The sequence below is a fragment of the Palaemon carinicauda genome, chromosome 33 (assembly GCF_036898095.1).
Source record: "Palaemon carinicauda isolate YSFRI2023 chromosome 33, ASM3689809v2, whole genome shotgun sequence".
In the NCBI taxonomy this organism is placed as follows: domain Eukaryota; kingdom Metazoa; phylum Arthropoda; class Malacostraca; order Decapoda; family Palaemonidae; genus Palaemon; species Palaemon carinicauda.
In genome coordinates this window covers 80,639,664-80,660,857 of record NC_090757.1, presented here as the reverse complement: position 1 = coordinate 80,660,857, position 21,194 = coordinate 80,639,664, and the positions used below count along the sequence as shown (strand labels likewise).

General features: G+C 42.5%; 1 protein-coding gene across 1 annotated transcript in view; it reads right to left on the bottom strand.

The window, feature by feature from the left end:
- LOC137625999 (mitochondrial-processing peptidase subunit alpha) overlaps positions 1–21,194 on the bottom strand; it is a 656,206-nt gene that overhangs the window by 18,222 nt on the left and 616,790 nt on the right. Inside the window, exons 10-11 of the mRNA XM_068357083.1 lie at positions 17,796–17,961; positions 17,048–17,180 (exon numbers count right to left, since the gene is read on the bottom strand). Coding sequence (XP_068213184.1) covers positions 17,048–17,180; positions 17,796–17,961 — 299 coding nt within the window. The remainder of the gene's footprint in view (positions 1–17,047; positions 17,181–17,795; positions 17,962–21,194) is intronic.

Below are 21,194 nucleotides of genomic sequence, written 5' to 3'. Positions count from 1 at the left end.
GGTGCAGTCTCCCCAAAGACACAAACTTTTCAAGTAACGAGAGGGTCCCCCGAAGGCTCAGCCACTCTCTCACCGAACTGACGTCCTTTTTCATAAAGGCACACAGTCTTAGGAGCGCTGACTGAATTCTTGCAGGAGATGGAAAAGCCTGAAAAACCCGGCTCTGAATCTCCATCCCCAAATAAAGAATCTTCTGGGATGGAGTCAGCTGTGATTTCTTTGAACTCACTAGGAGTCCTAATTCTTTGCCAAATTCAATGTCAGCTGAAGATCCTTCAAACAGCGATCGGCAGAGGGGGCTCTTATGAGTCAATTGTCCAAGTACAGGGAGGCCTTGATGCCTCTTGAGTGCAGCATGCTCGCCACATTCAGCATGATCTTCGTGAATACCAGAGGGGCTGTGCAGAGACCGAAACATAAGGTCCGGAACTGGAAGACTTCCTTCACATACACAAACCACAGGTAACGTCTGCAACTCGGATGTATTGGGACATGAAAATAAGCGTCCTGGAGGTCCAACAATACCATCTGGTCGCCTTTCCTTACTGCTGCCATCACGGTTTTCTGAGTTTCCATGGTGAACTTCGAATTCTGGACGTAGTTGTTGAGGGCACTTACATCCAGAATCGGTCTCCATTCCCTTGAACTCTTGGGAACCAGGAACAAACGGTTGTAAAACCCTGGCGATTTCAAGTCCTACACCCTCTCTATCGCTTTTTTCTCCAGCAAGAGAGACATCTGAAGCTGCATGGCCTGCCTCTTCAATCCCTCCCTGTATTTGGGCGAGAGATCCACAGGATCTGTGGCTAAAGGAGGCTTTGAGAAGAATGGGATCTTGTATCCTTCCTTTAAAACAAGAACGGACCAAGGGTCCGCTCCTCTTACTTTTCAGGCTTGCAAGAAGTAATTTAGCCTGGCTCCCACTGCTGCTTGAAGGAGAGCACACTCAGACTCTGCCTCGACTGGACTTAGCTCCTCTTTTCTTGGCCTTCTTCCCATCGGGCTTGAAGTTACTTCTCCTGGCAGGCTTACCATGAAAGGGCTGAACAGACTGGGAAAATGACGTAGCTTCCTTTGTTCTACGGGAAGGGAAAGATGTAGGCAACACCTTCCTAGCTGTCTTGGCAACCAAATCATGAGTAACTTCTGAGTCAATACAGCAGCAACTTCCCTTACTAAATCTTGCAAGAATAGAGCAGAAGACAGTGGGGCAAAAAAATAACTCTGATCTCTGAAAGGGAGTGACTCCCACGGAGAGGAAAGAACACAAAGTAGCCCTCTTCTTCACAACTCCTGCTGTGAACAGGGCAGCCAATTCGTTAGAACAGTATCTAACTGCCTTGTCCATACATGACATAAGTTGTATAAGGTTACTAGTATCAGTGCCCTTCATTTCTGCTACTTTTATACTCAAGGCTCCCAGAGACCAGTCCAGAAAATTAAACACCTCGAAAGCCTTGAACATACCTTTCAAGAGATGGTTGAACTCCGACATTGACCACCACACTTTAGTCTTCCTCATAGCTAGTCGACGAGAAGAGTCTACTAGGCTCGAGAAATCCCCCTGGGCAGAAGCAGGAACTCCCAAGCCTAAGACCTCTCCTGTCTCATACCAAACGCTCGACTTGAAGGCTAGTTTGGCAGGAGGAAAAGCGAAACATGTCTTGCCAAGAGCTTTCTTTGAATCCATCCACACTCCCATTAATTTCAACGTTCTCTTAGAGGAGCGAGAGAGAACCAATTTGGTGAATAAGGATGTTCTTGCTGCTTTACCAAGGGTAAATTCCGAAGGAGGAGAACGCGGAGCAACAGGAGTAAGATGGTCTGGGAATAATTCCGTGAAGACCAGCATTAATTTCTTGAGGTCCACCGAATGTTGAAGTGGCTTATCCTCTTCTTCCTCTGAAATATCATCCAACTGTTCCTCGTGAGAGGAAACCTCATCCGGCTCTTCCTCTGATAATTCAGCTGCTGCAGTCGCGCCTTGTTCCTGTGCCGGCGAGTCAGCGCTGACATGGGCGAGCTTGCGCTGTTCAATATTCCCATCCGTCTGACAATCACTAGCCTTGCGTTTGTTGACACGATCGGTTTGTGAAATGGCATCCAATTGACGCGAGGTGACTACAGTCGACTGACATGAAGCGTCATGGATTGGCTGGCGTGAGGAGTCATGGATTGACTGCCGAGTACCATCGCGGGTAGAATGACGTGCGGTGTCACGGGTAGTATCTTGCTGGCGCTGACGCTCCGCCGCGTCATGGCGCGTAACGTCTGCCTGCCGCTGACGCTGACGCTCCGCCGCGTCATGGGTTGACTGGCGTGTGTCGTAACGCTGACTCGTAGCGTCTGGCTGCCGCTGATGCTGACGCTCCGCAGCGTCATGGGTTAACCGTTGTGTGTCGTCACGCTGACGCTTAGCGTATGCTTGTCGCTGACGCTTCGCATCGCATCCACTTCCGTCCTGCCGGTTAGCGGCCCGCTCCGTTGCTTGACGAACGTCGTCACGTTTGGAGGACTGACGATCGGCTGTATGCGCGATCGATTGATGTTGAGAAGCAGAACTCTGACGAGATGCATCCACCTCAACCTGCCGTTGAACACTGCGACTGGGAGATCGCCTGTGCAATAACGCGTCGGTACCGGAGACAAGAGGCCGCCTGTGCGACAACGGGTCTAAAACGGAAGACTGACGCCCACCCGCACAGCCAACTGCAGGTCGATAAGACTGCATAAGCGACGAGAGTTGCTGCTTCATGCCCAACAATATAGACCATTTGGGATCATCTTGAGGCGATATTTGTGCCGCCCCTTCCAATGCGAATTAGCCTTCCTCATCGCTTCCAAACCGCTTCCCGCTTTCGGGAGACGAGCACCAGTCTGATGGAAGCGGCGGAGCATGAACTGTAACACCCGAACCAGGAATCATCTCCGAATCTGACTGTATCAAACCTTTATCCATTTCGGAACCCACGTCAGAGCGTTTCGCAGGCGAACACCCGTCAAGGGACCGAAAACACTCCGGCGTATCCCAATGACTACAGCCTGACTATTGCGGAGAGGCATCGCGCCGTTGTTCCAATGCGTGTGCTTTTCTTTCAAGCGGTCTAGAGGTTTGACACCAGACCTCATCACGTGAGCCTTCATCCAAAGAAGGAGATAAAGCACTAATCTCACCTTTCCTGCGGTGAGGGTGAGTGACCTGTGATAAGACAGCAGGAAAGCTCGAGCGGACGTCTGCGCGATTGATGACGCCTCTCGTTCCCTTTCGCCGTTCGACATAACTTCTCCCATGGGTTCGGGAGCTTGACAGAGGTCTTAGGCTAGGCAAACGACAGGATCGCGCAGACGCACCCTCCACAACACTGAACACATTAGACGAACTTTTCACACTTGATCAGTCGCCTGTGCGACAACTTTTAAGTAAATTAATTTCAGACATAATTTGCTTTTTGTCCGCCGCTAAAGATTCAACTCTCACACCGAGAGCTTGAATAGCGGACAACATATCCTTCATCGTAGGCTCTTTCAGTTCCAGATCTACCACTACGGGGGAAGGAATAGGATCAATGACATCGGAAACAGGTAATTCTACAGAACAGGAAGAACTGTGTCTAATCCTGTCTCTCTCTAATTTCTGAGTATAGTGCTCATAAGCTACCCACTCACTTTCGGTTAAAGAACATTCTTCACACCGATCCCCAAAATTACAAGATTTACCCCTACATTTTACACAAATTTTATGTGGATCAACAGAAGCTTTAGGAAGGCGAGTATGACAAGCTTCAATACACTTTCTATATATAGGGGAGGGGTCGGCCATTTTGAAAAGTTACGAGAGAGATCCAAACAATAACAAGGGTCAAAATTAAGTAAATAAACCCAAAACAATAAAGATCTCAAGAAAATATGTAAGAGAAATCACTAATATAAAAGCCCAAAACAAAAAGACAGTGTACATCTCCAAATAAACCGTCCAAATCAAAGTAAATTGCGAGTGAATTTCAATCGTTCTAGCCAGTATGGCGGCAGAGAAGGTCTGATTGGTTGGATTAGTTCGGCCTGTCTACCGCATGGGCGCTAGTATACACCTGGCATATCTGCAATTGCCGTGAGATTTTGAATTTTCTGCCGGGCGTCCAGGGACTTTAGCCATTCTTATATAACCAGCGGGTAAGTTTTATGTTTAAAATGCAATTACATTCCAACCGTGACAGCTACTAACACTCATCGAAGCAGGTAGCAATAACGGATGTAGAAACATCCACACCAGCGGCAACATTGGATGTAGAAACACCAAGGCCAAAAAAATAAACAAATATATATATATGTACATAATATATACACGTAATATAATAAGGGGAATTTTTCTCATTGAGTTGGGACAGCAACATGAAAGAACAGATTTTGAGCGAAGCGAAAAATCTATTTTTGGGTGAGATGGCCATGTTGTCCTGATGGAAGGTTCCTTCAGTAGCTTCCTTAAGGTATATATGACTACAGTAGATATTCCCAGAGAACTAAACTAAAGGTTTCAAAGAATTCTAACTTCTGGTGCGAGTACCCTAAAGGTTTCCCTCTAGGATATCGTATATCAACAAGGGACGCATGCATTAACACACCACATGGCTATCTGCAACCCACATAGCGTTTATGCTTTGAGAGGTAATGGTGGCGAGATAACTGAGGAGCCGCTCCAAAGTTACCCTCCTTCGTTACTGTTACGGTACTTGCAAAGTAAACAAACAGCGGCCATAGCTGTCCGCCATACTGTGTGACGTCACGTCCGTCTTCATTCCGAAGTCCAGCTTTCTACCAGCCTCCGCGATACAGTATAGCAGGGAGGGGCCTGGCAGGCTGAACTGGAACAGTTGGGCGGGTCCATCAGGACGACATGGCCATCTTACCCAAAAATAGATTTTCCGTTTTTTGGGCTCAAGCCATGTCGTCCTGATGGAAGTGTACCAGAGAATTAATGTACAGTATTGTGGATTTTTCCCCATTTCAAGTGCCTTCTAATTCGACTAATATTCCTACGGTCTGGTGACCGAAGAGACCGTGACATCTCCGTTAAATGTCACTACCAGTGGCATTACAATGACCTGGCTTCCAGCCCCCCTGGCAGGGAAGTCCTAATTGGACAAGAAGAACATCTCGAAGTAACCTGACGAAGATAGACTCACCTGGGTGAAGAGATCGTGCCGGTCTCAAAGACAGATCGGGAGGTTAAATATCTGTGTAGGAAAAAATTTATACCATTAGGTGAGTGTATATTAGGCAGTAGGTATATTAATTATAAATAACCATAGAAATAGGAGTAAATAAAACAATAACAGCAATTTATTTTCATATGAAAGATAGGAGCGAAATAAGACGCGTATGGTAAATAAAATAATTATTTTATTTGAAAATTGAATGGAATTATGGAAAATTATTTACAATAATAATATCGGATAATAGACATAGATTTTCATTAAGATGGTGATGCGGAATCTGAAAGGGAAATATTTTGCCTTTAAGCACAAGTTCCCGGGGGAACGCCAGTCTTTAAAATCATAATACTGTACACTTCATGTCCAAGAACATGTGGCACACGTGTAAGAATCTATGTCACTTCACCTTGATGAAGAACAGTCTATTAGTGACACTAAGTGTCCTTTGAAATCACTGTGTATCGCATTAGGGTCAAAACAGGCACCCGTTTGAGTTAAAGTCCCGAAAAAAACTCACTGTTCTATGCAGCACTAAACAGCCGGTTTCATCACACTACCTGCTGCTACCACGAATCGTTTTATTTCGTGCACCTGCTTCGCATAGTGTTTGAAGAATACTCTAGGTGACCTCCAGCCTGTGAAGGATCGGAGGCTTTCAAAATCCATTCCTTGGAAAAAGTTCAGGGAAGAGGCGACTTTCCTAGGATCATGACCTGCGGGTATACTGTCTGGATCCGCTCTGCGAATAAAGTAGGTGATTTTCGCTCTTAATTGTTTTAGTGACCGGTCACTACCCGAAGTTTCTCCTTTAAAGAGTTGTCCTCCGCCAAAGTCTGAAGTTCTTTGAAGATAGACCTTAAGGCTCTCCACTGGGCATAGAGAGACATCTTCCTTCAAGGGGCAGATTCTCCAAGGGCCCTATCTATTGGTGGGAAGTTCATTTTTAGCGAGAAACGTGGGGTAGGGGAAGAGGGTAAGTTCCCCCGTGTCGGCGAACTGTATCTGGCCTTCTTCCCTTGATAATGCCACTATTTCACTGACTCGGGCTCTCGAGGCGAGAGCAAAAAGGAAGATCACTTTTTGAGTCAAGTCTTTCAGAGGGCAAGATTCGTTGTCCAGGTTAGAGGGAAAATGGAGCACCTTATCCAGGGACCAGGTGATGGGTCTCGGTGGGGGTGCTGGACGGAGTCTAGCGCACGCCTTAGGGAGTTTATTGAAGATTTCGCTGGATAAATCTATTTGGAAGGCGTACAGAAGTGGTCTAGTCAAGGCCGAATTGCAGGTGGAAATCGTATTGGCTGCTAAGTCTTGTCCATGAAGGTGATAAAGAAGGACATGCAGAAATCTATAGAGATTTCCGTAGGGTTTTTCGCCTTGACGAAGGATACCCACTTCTTCCAGGATGATTCATATTGCCTTCTGGTAGACTTTGTTTTGTATTCCTCTAGGAAGTCTAAACTTTTCTTCGAGATCCCAAACCTTTTCTTCACAGCTAGAGAGAGAAGGTCATGAGATGAAGGTCTTTGACTTTCTTTGATGAAGTGAAGACAGTCGACTTCTGCACCTGTTGGGAGAGAACTGGGCCCGGCAGGGGGATAAGCTTGGGCTGTAGCTCCAGGACTAGGGGAACCCAGTTGCTCCGAGGCCACTAGGGCTGCTGTCCCATTGAAGGTTCTCAGTTTGGAGAGGACTTTCAGCAGAAGGTTGGGTGGAGGGAACAGGTGAATCTTGGACCATCTGTTCCAGTCCAGGGACATGGCGTCCACTGCTTCCGCTTTGGGGTCCTCGTAAGGGGCCACATATCGAGGAAGTTGCTTGTTGTCGCTCGTCGCGAAGAGGTCGATCTGTAGTTCCGGGACTTGACGAGAGATGAAGAAGAATGATCTTGTGTCTAGGGACCATTCCGACTCTATGGGGCTTGTCCTTGATAGAGCGTCCGCCGTCACGTTGAGGAATCCTTGTAAGTGAACTGCAGATAAGTGCCATTTCTTCCTGTCCGCCAGGCGGAAGATGGGTAATAGCACCTGGTTTATGTGGGACGATCTTGAGCCCTGACGGTTGAGACATCTGACTACTACTGAGCTGTCCAGAGTTAGACGGATGTGTATCGAGGGATGCGGGGATAATTTCTTCAGGGTGAGAAGAACCACCATGGCCTCCAAGATGTTGATGTGAAACGTCTTGAATAGGGGAGACCATGTTCCTTGAACCTGCCATTGATGGGAGTGACCCCCCAACCCTCCAGAGAGGCGTCCGTGTGGATATTGATCGATGGAGGCGGAGGTTGGAGAGGGAGGGATCTTTTCAAGTTCCTTGCTTCTGACCACGGTCTTAGAAGGGAGCGAAGCCTGTTCGGTAGGGGTCTCTTGAGATCTCTTCGAGCGATGGATGTGTTTTGTCTCCAGACTCCTGAGGCATCCTTCAGCTGTGCTCGTAGCACTGGGTTTGTCACTGAGGCGAACTGTAGAGAGCCGAGTACTTGCTCGCTCCTGCTGTCGTCTTGAGATCCGTTTGGATTTGAGAAGTCTTCTGACAGACCTCGGCTATTTCTTTCCTTTTCATCAGTGGGATGGAAAGGCGGTGTGACTGAAGATTCCAATGGATTCCTAACCATTGGAACTTCTGAGCTGGAGTGAGGCGAGACTTCTTGGTGTTTATCTTGAAACCCAGATGTTCCAGGAACTGGGTCACTTTGCTGCAAGCTCTCAAACATTCTTCTGGCGATGTCGACCAGACCAGCCAGTCGTCGAGGTAGGCCATCAATTGGACGCCCTGAAGCCGTAGCTGGTGGACGATTGTGTCTGCTAGCTTGGTGAAGATTCTCGGAGCCACGTTGAGCCCGAAGGGCATGGCTCTGAAGGCGTAGCTTCTTCTTTGGAGCCGGAATCCTAGGTAGGAGGAAGCGTGGTGGTTCATTGGGATGTGCCAGTAGGGGTCCGCCAGGTCTATTGAGACCGTGTAGGCCTTGTGAGGCAGTAGGGGTCTTATTTGTTGAAGGGTCAGCATCTTGAATTTGTTGTTCGCAATGAACTTGTTGAGGGGGGACAAGTCGAGAATGACTCTGAGCTTGTTTGAGTCCTTCTTGGGAACACAAAATAGTCTTCCTTGGAACCTGGTGGACTTTACCCTCTTGATCACCTTCTTGTTCAAGAGTTCTAAGACATATTCTTCCAAGATGGGGGTTGAAGGCTGGAAGAATTGGTTGAAGGTTGGCAGTGGTTGCATCCAGCTCCAACCTAGTCCCTTCTTGATGATGCTGAGTGCCCAAGGATCGAAGGTCCAACGATCCTGAAAGTGGCGGAGTCTTCCTCCCACCGGAAGAACTTCATTGCTTCTGGTTTCCCGAGGGTTTGCCACCTCAGCCGCTAGATCCCCTTCCTCCTCTGCCCCTGGAGGGGCGGCGAAAGGAGTCTCTGCCAGAGCCTCTACCTCTGGGACGAAAGGTAGTGGATGGTCGTTCATAGGCAGGGGTGAAGACCAGTGATTGGGACACCACCGGCTGGGGTCCAACTGAAAGGTCTGTTGTGGTTGTGCAACCACTTGGGGAGTAGCGGGAGCCGGAAACTGGCGTTTGGGTTGACGCTGCTGGGGTCTTGGTTTGGAGGATTTCCTCTTAGGCTGAGGGCCTTCTTCCTGAGAGGATTTCCTTTTGCGGGACATGCCCCACTTATTGAGAAGGTTCCGGTTCTCAGAAGCGGCTTTGTCCACTATCTCTTTCACCAGAGCTGTTGGGAAGAGATGTTTGCCCCAGATGTTGGAGGAGATTAGCTTCCATGGTTCGTGTTTTACTGCCGCGTTGGCAAACACGAATTCTCTACAGGCTCTCAGGGCCTTGATGAAGCTGTACAAGTCCATCACAGTCACTAGGTGGGTCTTTGCGAGAACCATATACAGATCTGGGACCCTAACGTCCCCGGCCATAACCTCAAGCTGAATTTGATGAGACAGGGAGGCAGCTAGTCTCTCTTTGGTCTCCTGCTCCCGACGAAGAAAGTGGTCGTTCAGGTTCGGAAGATCTTCGTTGAACTGACGGCCAGCCGCGTCAGGTTCCAGTTTCCCGACCGTGAAAGTGAACTGGATATCTTTGCAGAATCTGTCGTCGGGGGGAAGGGCGAGGGAGAGAGGCCTACACTCCTCCAGGGTAGGGCAGGGCTTTCCTTCCTCCACCGCTTTCATGACCGCATGGAAGGCCTTTTCTACAAAGGGAAAGGTCGCAGTAGAGGGAGCAAGAAAGGACGGGTGCTTCTTGCTCAATGCTGGCATTTTAGAGTTGGTAAAACCACGACTCTTAAGACACTCTGCCAGCATGGCTTGGGCTTTCGAGTGATCGAACACGATCACTTCTTTGGGTTCGGTCTCTTCCTTGGAGGCCTGTTCGGACCTGAGCCGGACGTAACAGTCCGGGTAAGCCTCACAGCAAGGGAAGAATTCCACTTCTTCCAAGAGGATGGACCCAAGCCGATCATTAATGAAGATCTTGCCAGTTGTAATTGGCATATGCTCGGCGTACCTCCAAGGGTTAGACTCCGAACAGGGGGGAAGATCCTTAACCAAGATCTTCTTCGGTAGTTTCGTACCTAAAAGATGAACTTTGAGCTCCTTTTGGTTCTTACGGAGCTTTTCGTCCATCAGTGCCACCAATACCCGGATGGCATCTTCGGTGGCGGGCAGCAGGGGTTGCGAGGCGGCGGAGGTAGAGGGGACTGGCTCCTCGACCACAACAGTGGTTACTGGAGGTGTTTGGGCAACCTCGCCCTCCGAATCAGGGAACTCCACCTGATCATCATCTTCCTCCAGATCCTCACCCATGAGGGTCCTCTCGGTGTTGTCGGAGACTTCCGAAATCTTCTCCACCTCGTCGAGATGACACTTTCGGAGTGTAGCCAAAATGTCGGGTTCAACTACTAGTTGGACACAGGGAATCTGATCCTGGGGAATCACAGAGTCCGAAAGAGCTTTTGGGAAAAGCAAGGCCCTCATCTTCTCGTTGGGGAGATAAGGCCCGGTGGCGTTCTTCTGGAAACCGCGCACCCACTTGTGCAGTTTCTCTCGAGCGTTGTCCCTGGCCTCCGCGGACGGAGGGTTGTCGAACGCCTCATCAAGAAGGCCTTTGCAGGTTGAACAGGACTGTGGATCCCAATACTTGAGATTGCCCTTTTTTGCTACACAGGGGGCGTGGGTCCGGCACGCCTTATGCCCGTAGAAGTCCGGGCGGCAAACTCGGCAGAAGCAGCTCTCACACTTCATGTTCTCCTCCTGTAAAAGAAAAGAGATCATGAGTACATGGAAGACATAGTTATGGCTTACATTACTTTTAAGATTAAGATTCACTAATCTGTAGAATTGGTTTTATTGAGTTCAGGATAGGCGAGATAGAAAGGAAGTAGGAAGACACATACTTGTGAGACCCGTCCAGCCGGTTACCGTGACCTTTTCTGAAGTCAATTCCTTAGGACCTGAGGTTCTAAAGGAGGGAATAGTATCCTTATGGATGAGCCAAACTTAGGTTCAGAACCTAAGGAGAAGGGGGAAAATAGGATAAACCCCCTTTTATTTGGGTAGGTCCCCAGCAAGAGACTGCACTGAGAAGCACAGAGTATGCTGGAAATATTGTACTGTACAACCGTACACCCCACCCACTGTTTTCAAGGTATGAAATACCAAAGAAAGAGCGGTCAGGCTATCCGGATTTATTAGATCGACTGCCGGCACGGGGCCGGCAGCCGGGGGGAGGGGTGCTTGTCCATGGAAGCCGCAGGGGCGGCGGCAAGCCGGAGGCCGGTCCGGCGGCTGAATCCATCAAAGGCTACATACTGAGCAGCAGAGAGGTAGGAGACACCTAGGAAGGCGATCGCCAGCACGGCGGAGGGTCCCCGGCAGGGTGGTGGCCTCCGGCAGCCGGCAGGCTGTCGGCGCTGGTGAACCTAGCTGGTTGCATAAGATGGAGGGGAGGGTTACCCGAGATGTCGGCGGCAGCGTCGGCAAGGGGTGGCGGCCCCCGGCAGCCAGCAGGCTGCCGCCTTAGGTAATCCTCAGATAGGAACATCCTATGAAGTAAGAAGGTCACATGGGGTGTTGGCGGCTAGTGCCGACAGGCGGAGGCGGCAGTGGACCAGCACCATGATAGAAGAGAGAAAGATAAGGAGGGAGTAGGGAAGGGTAATGTCCAATACCCGACTGGCTTCCCTCCGGAAGGAGTGCTCTCATGATAGGAGGGGATACGCCTATCATCGGCGGCAGGGAGCGCGCAGACGGCTGGATGCCTGTGGTATTCCAAGGGAGGATCAGAGGACACTCAAAAAAGAGAGGGGGATCTTCCGCCGGCACTACCCCATAGTTCGACTAGAGGGGAAGTGTAGCAGAGCGGCCAGCCAAGCAGAAGAGGACAGCCTAACCTACAACTCTCCCCAAGGGAAGAGTTGTAGGACAGCGGACAGGGGTGTGAAGGCAAGCCAACACAAAGGGATAGAGTGGGGAGGGGGGGTTAGGGGTCTTGAGGGAGCAGAAGGGGTCACACCCCTAAAGCTCCCAAGGGGTGGGGGGAATCTGTTAGGTGCTAGGCTACCCAGCAGGAGAGAAACGCTCTCCAACCCTAGGGGAGGTTAGCTCAGAATAGGCACAGCACTGGTGTACTGTCCTAAACTATAATAAAACAGAATCCCCCAAAGCCTAACCTAAACCAGGAGAGTCTTCTCCTAGATTAGGGAGGGCTGGGAAGACATATCGCTAGGCTACAGGGAGGAAGGGACGTGTCCCAACCAAGTGTAGTCTAGGGGGAAGGGCAGAGTCCTTCCACCTTCAGACTCAGTAGATACCCTAAGGGAAATGCATTTCCCTAGGGCACTGGGATGAACGATAGGTACTCTGGGGTTCTGTCCGAGGTCCCCCATAAATCTATATATACATACATACATATATATATATATATATATATACATATATATATATATATATATATACATATATATATATATGTATATATATGTATATGTATATATATACAGTATATATATAATATATGTGTGTATATATACAGTATATATATATATATATATATTTATATATATATATATATATATATACATGTATATATATATATATATATATTTATACATGTATGTATATATATATATTATATATATATATATATATGTGTGTGTGTATGTGTGTGTGTGTTTGTGTATAATATATATATATATATATATATTAATATATATATTAATATATATATATATATATATGTATATATACATATACATACATACATTAATACATATATATATATATATATATACACATATACATACATACATACATACACACACACACACATATATATATATATATACACACACACACATACACACAGTTAACTCCCCCATTAACACGAGGGTTATGTTCCTTGAGAGGTCGTGTTAACAGAAATCGTGTTACCGGAAATTGATTTCTTCATAAAAATAATGGTAATAGTGGGTGTTATGTACTTGGACATTGGGAAAGTCTATTTTGGGATTTTGTTACTATGAAACCTAAACAAACACATTATTGATATACTTTAAGGTCATATTCGTACCCTACTTGTATTTATTTTATAGTAAAATAAGTTATTACCAGCCACCTGTGGAGATACTACCGCTAGAGAGTTACTGGGTCCTTTGACTAGTCAGACAGTACTACATATGATCCTTCTCTCTGATTATGGTTCATTTTCCCTTTGCCTACACATACATCAAATAGCCTGGGCTATTCTTTACATATTCCCTCTGTCCTCATACACCTGACAACACTGAGTTACCAGCATTTCTTCACTGTAATTGTTCAGTTGCTACTTTCCTGTTGGGAAAGGTAGAAGAGACTCTTTAGCTATGGTAAGCACCTCTTCTAGAAGAAGGATACTCCAAAATAAAACCATTATTCTCTAGTCTTGGGTAGTGCCATAGCCTCTGTATAACCATGGTCTCCTGCTGTCTTGGGTTAGAGTTCTCTTGCTTGAGGGTACACTCGAGCACACTATTCTATCTCATTTTGCTTCCTCTTATTTAATTAAAGTTTTTTAGTTTATTTATGAAATATTTATTTTAACTGTTATTACAGTTCTTAAATATTCTATTTAAATTGTTAATTAATTCTATTTCGTTGTTTCCTTTCCTCACTGGGCTATTTTCCCTGTTGGAGCCCCTGGGCTTATAGCATCTTGCTTTTCTAACTAGGGTTGCAGCTTAACAACTACTACTACTTCTTTTCCCACTTCTATGTGGGGTCGATGTTTCTGGTCAGCTTTCTCCATCTACCTCTGTCCCAAACCTCATCACCGGTAAATCCCTTTGATCGAAGGTCATCCTTGATACAGTCCACCCACCTTCGCTTTGGTCTCCCTCTCCTTCTCGTTCCCTGTACCTTCATTTCCATTACTCTCCTCTCAATATAATGTTCATCTCTTCTCTCGACATGACCATACTACCTCAGTCTACTTTCTTGGTTCTTATCTGATAGTTTTTTAACTCCTGTGGTACCCCTAATTACCTTATTCCGTATCTTATCTCTTCTTGTCACCCCACACATCCATCTCAACAGTCTCATCTCTGCCACATCCATCTTCTTCTCTTCTGTCTTCTTTATTGCCAACGTCTCCGCTCCATACATCATTGCCGGTTTCACGACTATCCTGTGTACTTTACCTTTCAACATAACCCCTATTCTCCTGTTGCATAGTACGCCACGTACTTTTTTCCAATTCTTCCATCCTGCTTGTGTTCTGTGGTTTATTTCTGCCCCCAGATCACCATTCTCTGTAACTGTTGATCCTAAATACCTGAAATTTTCAACTCTTTTCAATCTCTCTCCTTGTAAACTAACTTACCCATTCTCGCCATTTTTCAATCTCAAATACTCTGTCTTTTTCCTGCTGATCTTCAATCCCCTATTTTCCATTTCTCTTCTCCACTCCTCCAGTTTCTCTTTTACTACCTCTCGCCTAGTGCTACACAGTATAACATCATCAGCAAAAAAGCATACACCAAGGAGACTGATCTCTAATACCCTGTGTTACTACATCCATGACCAGATCAATGCAGACGCCTGATGTAGTCCTACATTTACTGGGAAACTTTTCGTTAGGCCTATACTGCTCTTAACATTTGCTTCTGCCCTTTCATACATATTATTACTTGTTAGGGTTGTAGCTTAAAAAGTAATAATAATAATAATAATAACAACAATAATAATAATAATAATCATGTACATTTACTCTATGATAAATCACTCTCCTCATCACTGTCAGCTCTCTCTCTCTCTCTCTCTCTCTCTCTCTCTCTCTCTCTCTCTCTCATATTTTTTTCTTTCATTCTCATGATTATTTATTTACACTGAATTTTATATCATTACATGTATTTTAAGTTAAAAACAAAATAAACAAAATTATTTTATGTAACAAACAGCAGCAATTCATTTTTCTTTCATTTTGGTAAATAAATAACTGATCATAACATATTTCTCCTTTTAGACTAATGATTATTTATTTAAAATTAATATATCAATAACTGCATATTTAAGTTAAAAATCACAATGAACTGTACTGTGTGCTATGTATGAACGCAGAATACTACTATGTATGCATATCAAACGCATTAGCTATTTATTTTTCTTTCATTTCGGTAATTATTAACAGATAGTAACTTATTTTTCCTTTTAGTCTATTGATTAATTATTTACAATTAATTTCATATCAATAAGTACATATTCTACTTTTTGGTATGTATGAATGCACAATGCTACTGTATTTCATATGCATATCAAACACATTAGCGATTCCCTTTTATTTCATTTCAGTAATTAAATAAAACATTGTGACATTTTTCCTTTTAGTCTAATAACTATTTATTCACAATTTTATATCAATAAGTACATATTCAAGTTAAAAAAAACGAACAGTACTTTCTAATATAAATGGACGCACAATGCTATTACACATATCAAACACATCAGAAATTTATTTTTCTTTCATTTCGATAAATAAATAAGGTTGTAACATATATTTTCCTTAACATCATGTATATTTATTTACAATTAATTTTATATGGTTTTCATAAATTTTGTTTAAAGCTATTATCATTAGATATCATGCAAATACATCTCTCTCTCTCTCTCTCTCTCTCTCTCTCTCTCTCTCTCTCTCTCAGAAGTGCCTTACTATATTATATAAAGAGAACAGATTCAATATAAATTTTTGTTACTTTAGGAAGTGTCAGATAAATACTACATAAAATATAAACTTTTACTTTGCTTAAATCTATGTTCGATCGTAAGCAGGGATTAAGATGTCATTCGATTTTGTCAGCTGATCTGTAGCTTTAGCCGACAACATAACGTACATGAACTGAAAGACGTCTAAAATAATCCTGGTTTTACTATATTACCCAAACTTCGTTTAATAGTTTTAGTACTTTTCTATTAACAATCCCAGGTGTATTTTAAGAACAGCAATTACAGATTGTTCTTATTTTGGTTTTGTTGTCAGCTGTTTTCAAGGTCCCAACAATATCACGATTATACTGTATTCACAATAGTTAACAGCGTACTGTTGAGAAAAGAAGAACGCCGTTCAACGAACTCTCAACCAGTTTCTTATCAAAATGATTATCGAACAACAACAACAGACAAATGAGCTGTTCACGCTGATGATCCACAGCCTTCAACATACATGACGTAAACAAAGATATTGAATATAAATATTGGTAAACGTAATAATTAAGTTTATTTTACATTGTCGCAATATAATTTTTATAACTTAATTTGTTATTCAACCTTACAAAATCTTTCTATATCATACTATCTCAAAGTAAACCAGATTCACAAATCAAGAACCGCCATGTACTGTAAACATGCTAATTTGTAAACATCACTATTTACAAGTATGGATGTAAATTTATTCGTAAAATAAGATTACTTTTTTTTGGTACTACATTAAAACTAAAACTTATTTGTTTGTAAGCTTAAATAGATATTCTCTCTCTCTCTCTCTCTCTCTCTCTCTCTCTCTCTCTCTCTCTCTCTCTCTCTCTCTCTCTCTCTCTCTCTCGGAAATTTCATGTTAACAGAATGTACCTCAATAAATTTGAATTCGTGTAACTTCAAAATAGGGTAAACAGAGCTCGTGTCAAAAGGGGGTTGTCTGTATATATAATTAATTAGTTTATACATGTATAAGAATGAGCTTAAAACAATAAAAATACAGTACAATGGTTAGCTTCGGGCATTTAAGAGCTTAGTCTGTGTTTGGGAATAAGCCAATTAGTTTCTTTCAGCAGAGGGATGAGATATCCATAGTAATGTACTTTGAAACAAAGAATTCTGAAAAAGAGCTTTGTCTGACGCCCTTTGAACTTTTGACACAGTATAGGCATTTGGTGCTGGAAGCAGACCGAATAAGAAAGTTCTAATGCATTTGCCAGCGAAATCAAAAGATAGTACAGTAGTTGGGTGCATCCTAGCAATCAGCTGACCTCAGTTCTGTTAACAGTATTGGTTCTTAGTGATGTGTTATTTTGTGTCCAATGTATTTCAGCATGAGGTGCTATGATGGAATCAATAGAGCCTGGATCCATATTGTCTTCCTTATACTCATTAAGACCATACTGTGTACACTGATACAGTAACCCTAGAGCAGGAGGAACAATATTTCCTTGGTATTTTCTTATTGCATTGGATTCCCTGTTCTAGCCTTTCAAGGAAGGTTCTTGGAGGCCTACCACACATTAATGCCAAAAATTAATTCTTAACAGCCAACATCAAATTAGTTATAGAAATACAACTCATACCATCAAATAATTATGGCTTACCAATGAGATCCATAAAGTGTTCTGGTTGGAGTCTTTTTCCTGTGGCTAAAACTTGCCGTGCAATATCTTCAAATACAACAGGTCTACTCTCCAGATTCATGAGAAGCATTGACTGAAGCTGAACTTTGGCACGCTGTAAACAGCAAAGAGATAACTTAGTTAAAATTTAAGAGTACTAATCTATAAATACTGAATTTATTACTCTAAACACCATTGTGTACTTATTTCACGGATACTATAATGCATTGTTTTAGTTATTTATTTTACATTAAGACTTGAATATAAAAGGTTAATAACTCCACACAGATAGTTAGTTAACAGCTAGTCAAGAAATTAATTTTTCCTGTATGTCATTAAAAAAGCCAATATCCACACTATATATGTAGAAAACAAATTTCAGCCTCAAGTAACACCACCTATTCAAGCACTGGCAGAATATAGCTTATGAATTAACCCAAACAAAACAATCTTTTTTTATTTAAGTAAAGACTTGAGTTTCTTAAAGTCGAGTCCCAATAAGTGTGCAGTTTATCTGATAATCCTTATTCCATTGTCTACCACAAGCTGTTACCAGCAGATACTTGAATTGATTATATCATTTACAAATGACTACTATGTACTATATGAATTTAAAAATGACTACTACTTACTACTGTATATGAATTCATTTGCCACTTTCCAAATTTAATTTTGTGCTAGTACTTAAGGATCCAACACATTTCTTAGATAAGTTAATCATATATCTTACCTCTAGCTCCTCTTTGCCAACATGTCCTGCCATAGCTGTTAATTCTCTTGTTAAGACTTGTGTTAATTCTCCAAGATGTGACGGGTGCGCTGAGGCATGAATGCAGAATAGTCCACTATCACTATATGCATGGTTGTATGCAGTAGCATTGTGCATCCAATGATATCTATTAAAAAAATAGGATTAAAATCAACAAAGCATAATTAGTCAACAAAATATTCATAATGACTAACACAGTTAAGGAAAAACCTAACAAATCTCGCATAATATGCTATGAATTCTTTGTAAAGCTTACTATACAGTATGTATATGGATAATACCGCATGATAAGCACTTGTGGAGCATGACTCATGATCTCTGCTCGGAATTTTTGAAATTTAGATTATTACATTTTTGGCTAGGACATCTATATTTTATGTTTCAAGTAGATTGTCTGATGAAAATGTTCAATTGCTAAAAACAATTTTTTATATTTATGCTAGAGTATCCGGTCCCTTATGCAACCCTTTTCTGACCAGGGTACCTATTTACTGTACTTACTTTTTCTTAGAAAATTAGATAAAGATACTAACGCTAGTCTCCCATAAAATAACACCACAATTTTCTCGGATTCCCTCAGTTTTTTTCTTCTTTTGATGGTATCGTAAATACATGTTTGCTGGACCCTTCTTTAAGTTATATTCATCGTATTTTTTTTGTTTGTTTATATATCTACAACTTTTATGTTATGATTATGCTGAAAGATTATTTAAGTGTCGAGAGATGATAAACTTTGCAAACAATATGATCAGAGAAGAGGCGGCAAACAAAATTCAGATATTGGTGGCTGACACTGAAACGAGAAAAATCGGAAAACTAAAACCCAAAATAATGATATGCAATGTATACTATGATGAAGATGATGTAGTAAATACTTTGATTCAAAGTAATAGCTGCCTGGACCATATCCAAAATATGGAAGATAAGTGTAGACCTGAAGAAAAATCCCTCCGGGGGGGGGGGGGGGGAAACCACCCACCATGTGCTGAAATGTGATCCGGAAGTTCGGGGGGCTCTTCATGATGATGGGGACAAAGTTTCGTTACGATGGGGTATCTATAACATACGTGATAGGTACCACATGAACACCTGCTACCACTGTCAGAGGTATGGACATTTTGAAAAAGATTGCAAGTCTAAGAATGAAGATAAAGTCTGTGGGAAATGTTCAGGGAGACACTCCACCAGGGAAAGTAATTTGGAAGTGTCAAAAAGAGTATAAACTGCACAAAGCTAAACAGACCAATTGACCATACAATAAATTCTAGAGACTGCTTTTGACTTGGAATTGAAAAGACTAGTGGAAAATACTGATCATGGTTACTAGGGATATCATAAACTGTGGCTATGTAAATATACAATCTGTACGTAATAAGACTTCAAATTCGAGAATTGGTAAACGAGAAATATTTAGATATACTAGCATTATCTGAAACATGGCTAAATAACTTGGAAAAGGCAAAGATCACTAAAATGACGCCCCCGACATGTGCCTTCTTTCACATACAGAGAGAAGGTAGGTCTGGAGGGGGTGTCGGACTCTTTATTCATAAAAGTTACTCAACTCTCAAAACATTGAAAAGAATTAGTGTAACAAGCTTTGAATATATAGAAATAAAATTTACACCAAAAATAGAAAAATATCCTTTGTAACAATCTACAAACCTCATAGAACAAATTCTAGTATCTTTTTTGAAGAATTCGTGCTCTCATTGAGATGATTATCATGGAGAAAAACAAATTAGTTATCTGTGGAGACTTCAATTTTTGGATGGATGATGCATCAAATCCTGACGCTTTGGCATTTAGTGAGTTACTGGAATCATATCGACTATTGAATAATGACTGCACAACTACTTTAACTGGGCATAGGCATACGCTAGACTTAGTTATGAGTGATGACATGAATAATATTGTATCTGATATAAAAGTCAAAGAGAAATGTACTATCTCCCCAGTACACAAACTTATTGCGTTTAGTCTACCTCTACAGAAACATGCATTAGTAAAGAAAATAAATTTTAGGCATAAATCAAATTTTTCTCCTGCTGTATTTATAGAAGAAGTTACAAAGAAAAAAAATGCTATCAACATTCCGTGATCATGATGACCAACGTCTGTTAGGAGCTAAGTGTGCTACCTGTCTTATGACCACTTATAATAAAGTGAGTAAAAGTGAATATGATACCATGTGCCCACCGATGGAAAAGACTATAACCCTAAAAGACCAATCTCCTTGATTTGATGGAGAGACTTTGGTAAAAAAAAGAGGGAAAATAGACGTAAAGAAAGAAAGTAGAATAAGTTAAAAACTGAAAGTACTTGGGTTGAATACAAAACTGCTGTGTGTCAATATAACATCCTACTAAGAAGGAAAAAAAGTGAATACTATAAGAGAAAGATCCACAAAGCAGCAACAGACATAAATAAGTTATATCGTCTCCTGAATGGTATAATGGGAAATGTAAAAGAAAAGTAGCAACCTGATGGATACAGTTACCAGGAACTAGCAAATAATTTTCAAGGATTCTTTAAAAACAAAATTGAAAACATAACCAGGTCATTTGTAAAGACTCAACATCAGATTAATGAGACAATAGGCAAACAGACAAAATTAATATGATTTAACAACATAACACAAGATGACATCACCAGAATTATCAAGAGAGCAAAGAAAAGAAACTGTGCGATCGATCCTATACCAATATCTGAAGTAATTGGAGAGAGAGTTTTCTAGTCTAGTCGAAATAATAATGAGGATAGCAAATGCAAGCATTGATGAATGTAAGTTTCCTAAATCAGAGAAAATGGCTATAGTCACATCAGTTCTGAAAAATGCACTGGACTACCAGGAATCAACTTCATATAGACCTATTTCAAATCTATCCTTTGTCTCAAAAGTGCTTAAATATGTAATTCTTGAACAACTAGTCAGCCACTTAGAAGTAATAGAAGCTCTGCCTGACAACAAACCTGATTACAGAAAACTATACTCTATGAAGACAGCCATCTGCTCTGTTGTAAATGATATGCTAGAAATGATGGATGAAAACAAATGTGGTATCTTAATACTGCTCAATCTCAGTGCTGCTTTTGATACAGTGGTGCATGAACTGCTACTAAATGATCTACGGTCCATCAGCGTTGAAGATCAAGCCTTCGAATACCTAAAAGACTACTTGGCTGGTAGAAATTACTGTGTACAAATTGGAAACTCTTATTCATCATATGAACCCTTAAACAGAGGGGTACCCAGGGGAGTGTACTTGGCCCAATCTTATTCGGCATTTATACTATTGGTCTATCGAAAATGCTACAAAGGCATGGCGTGAAGTTTAAACTATTTGCAGATGGCACAAT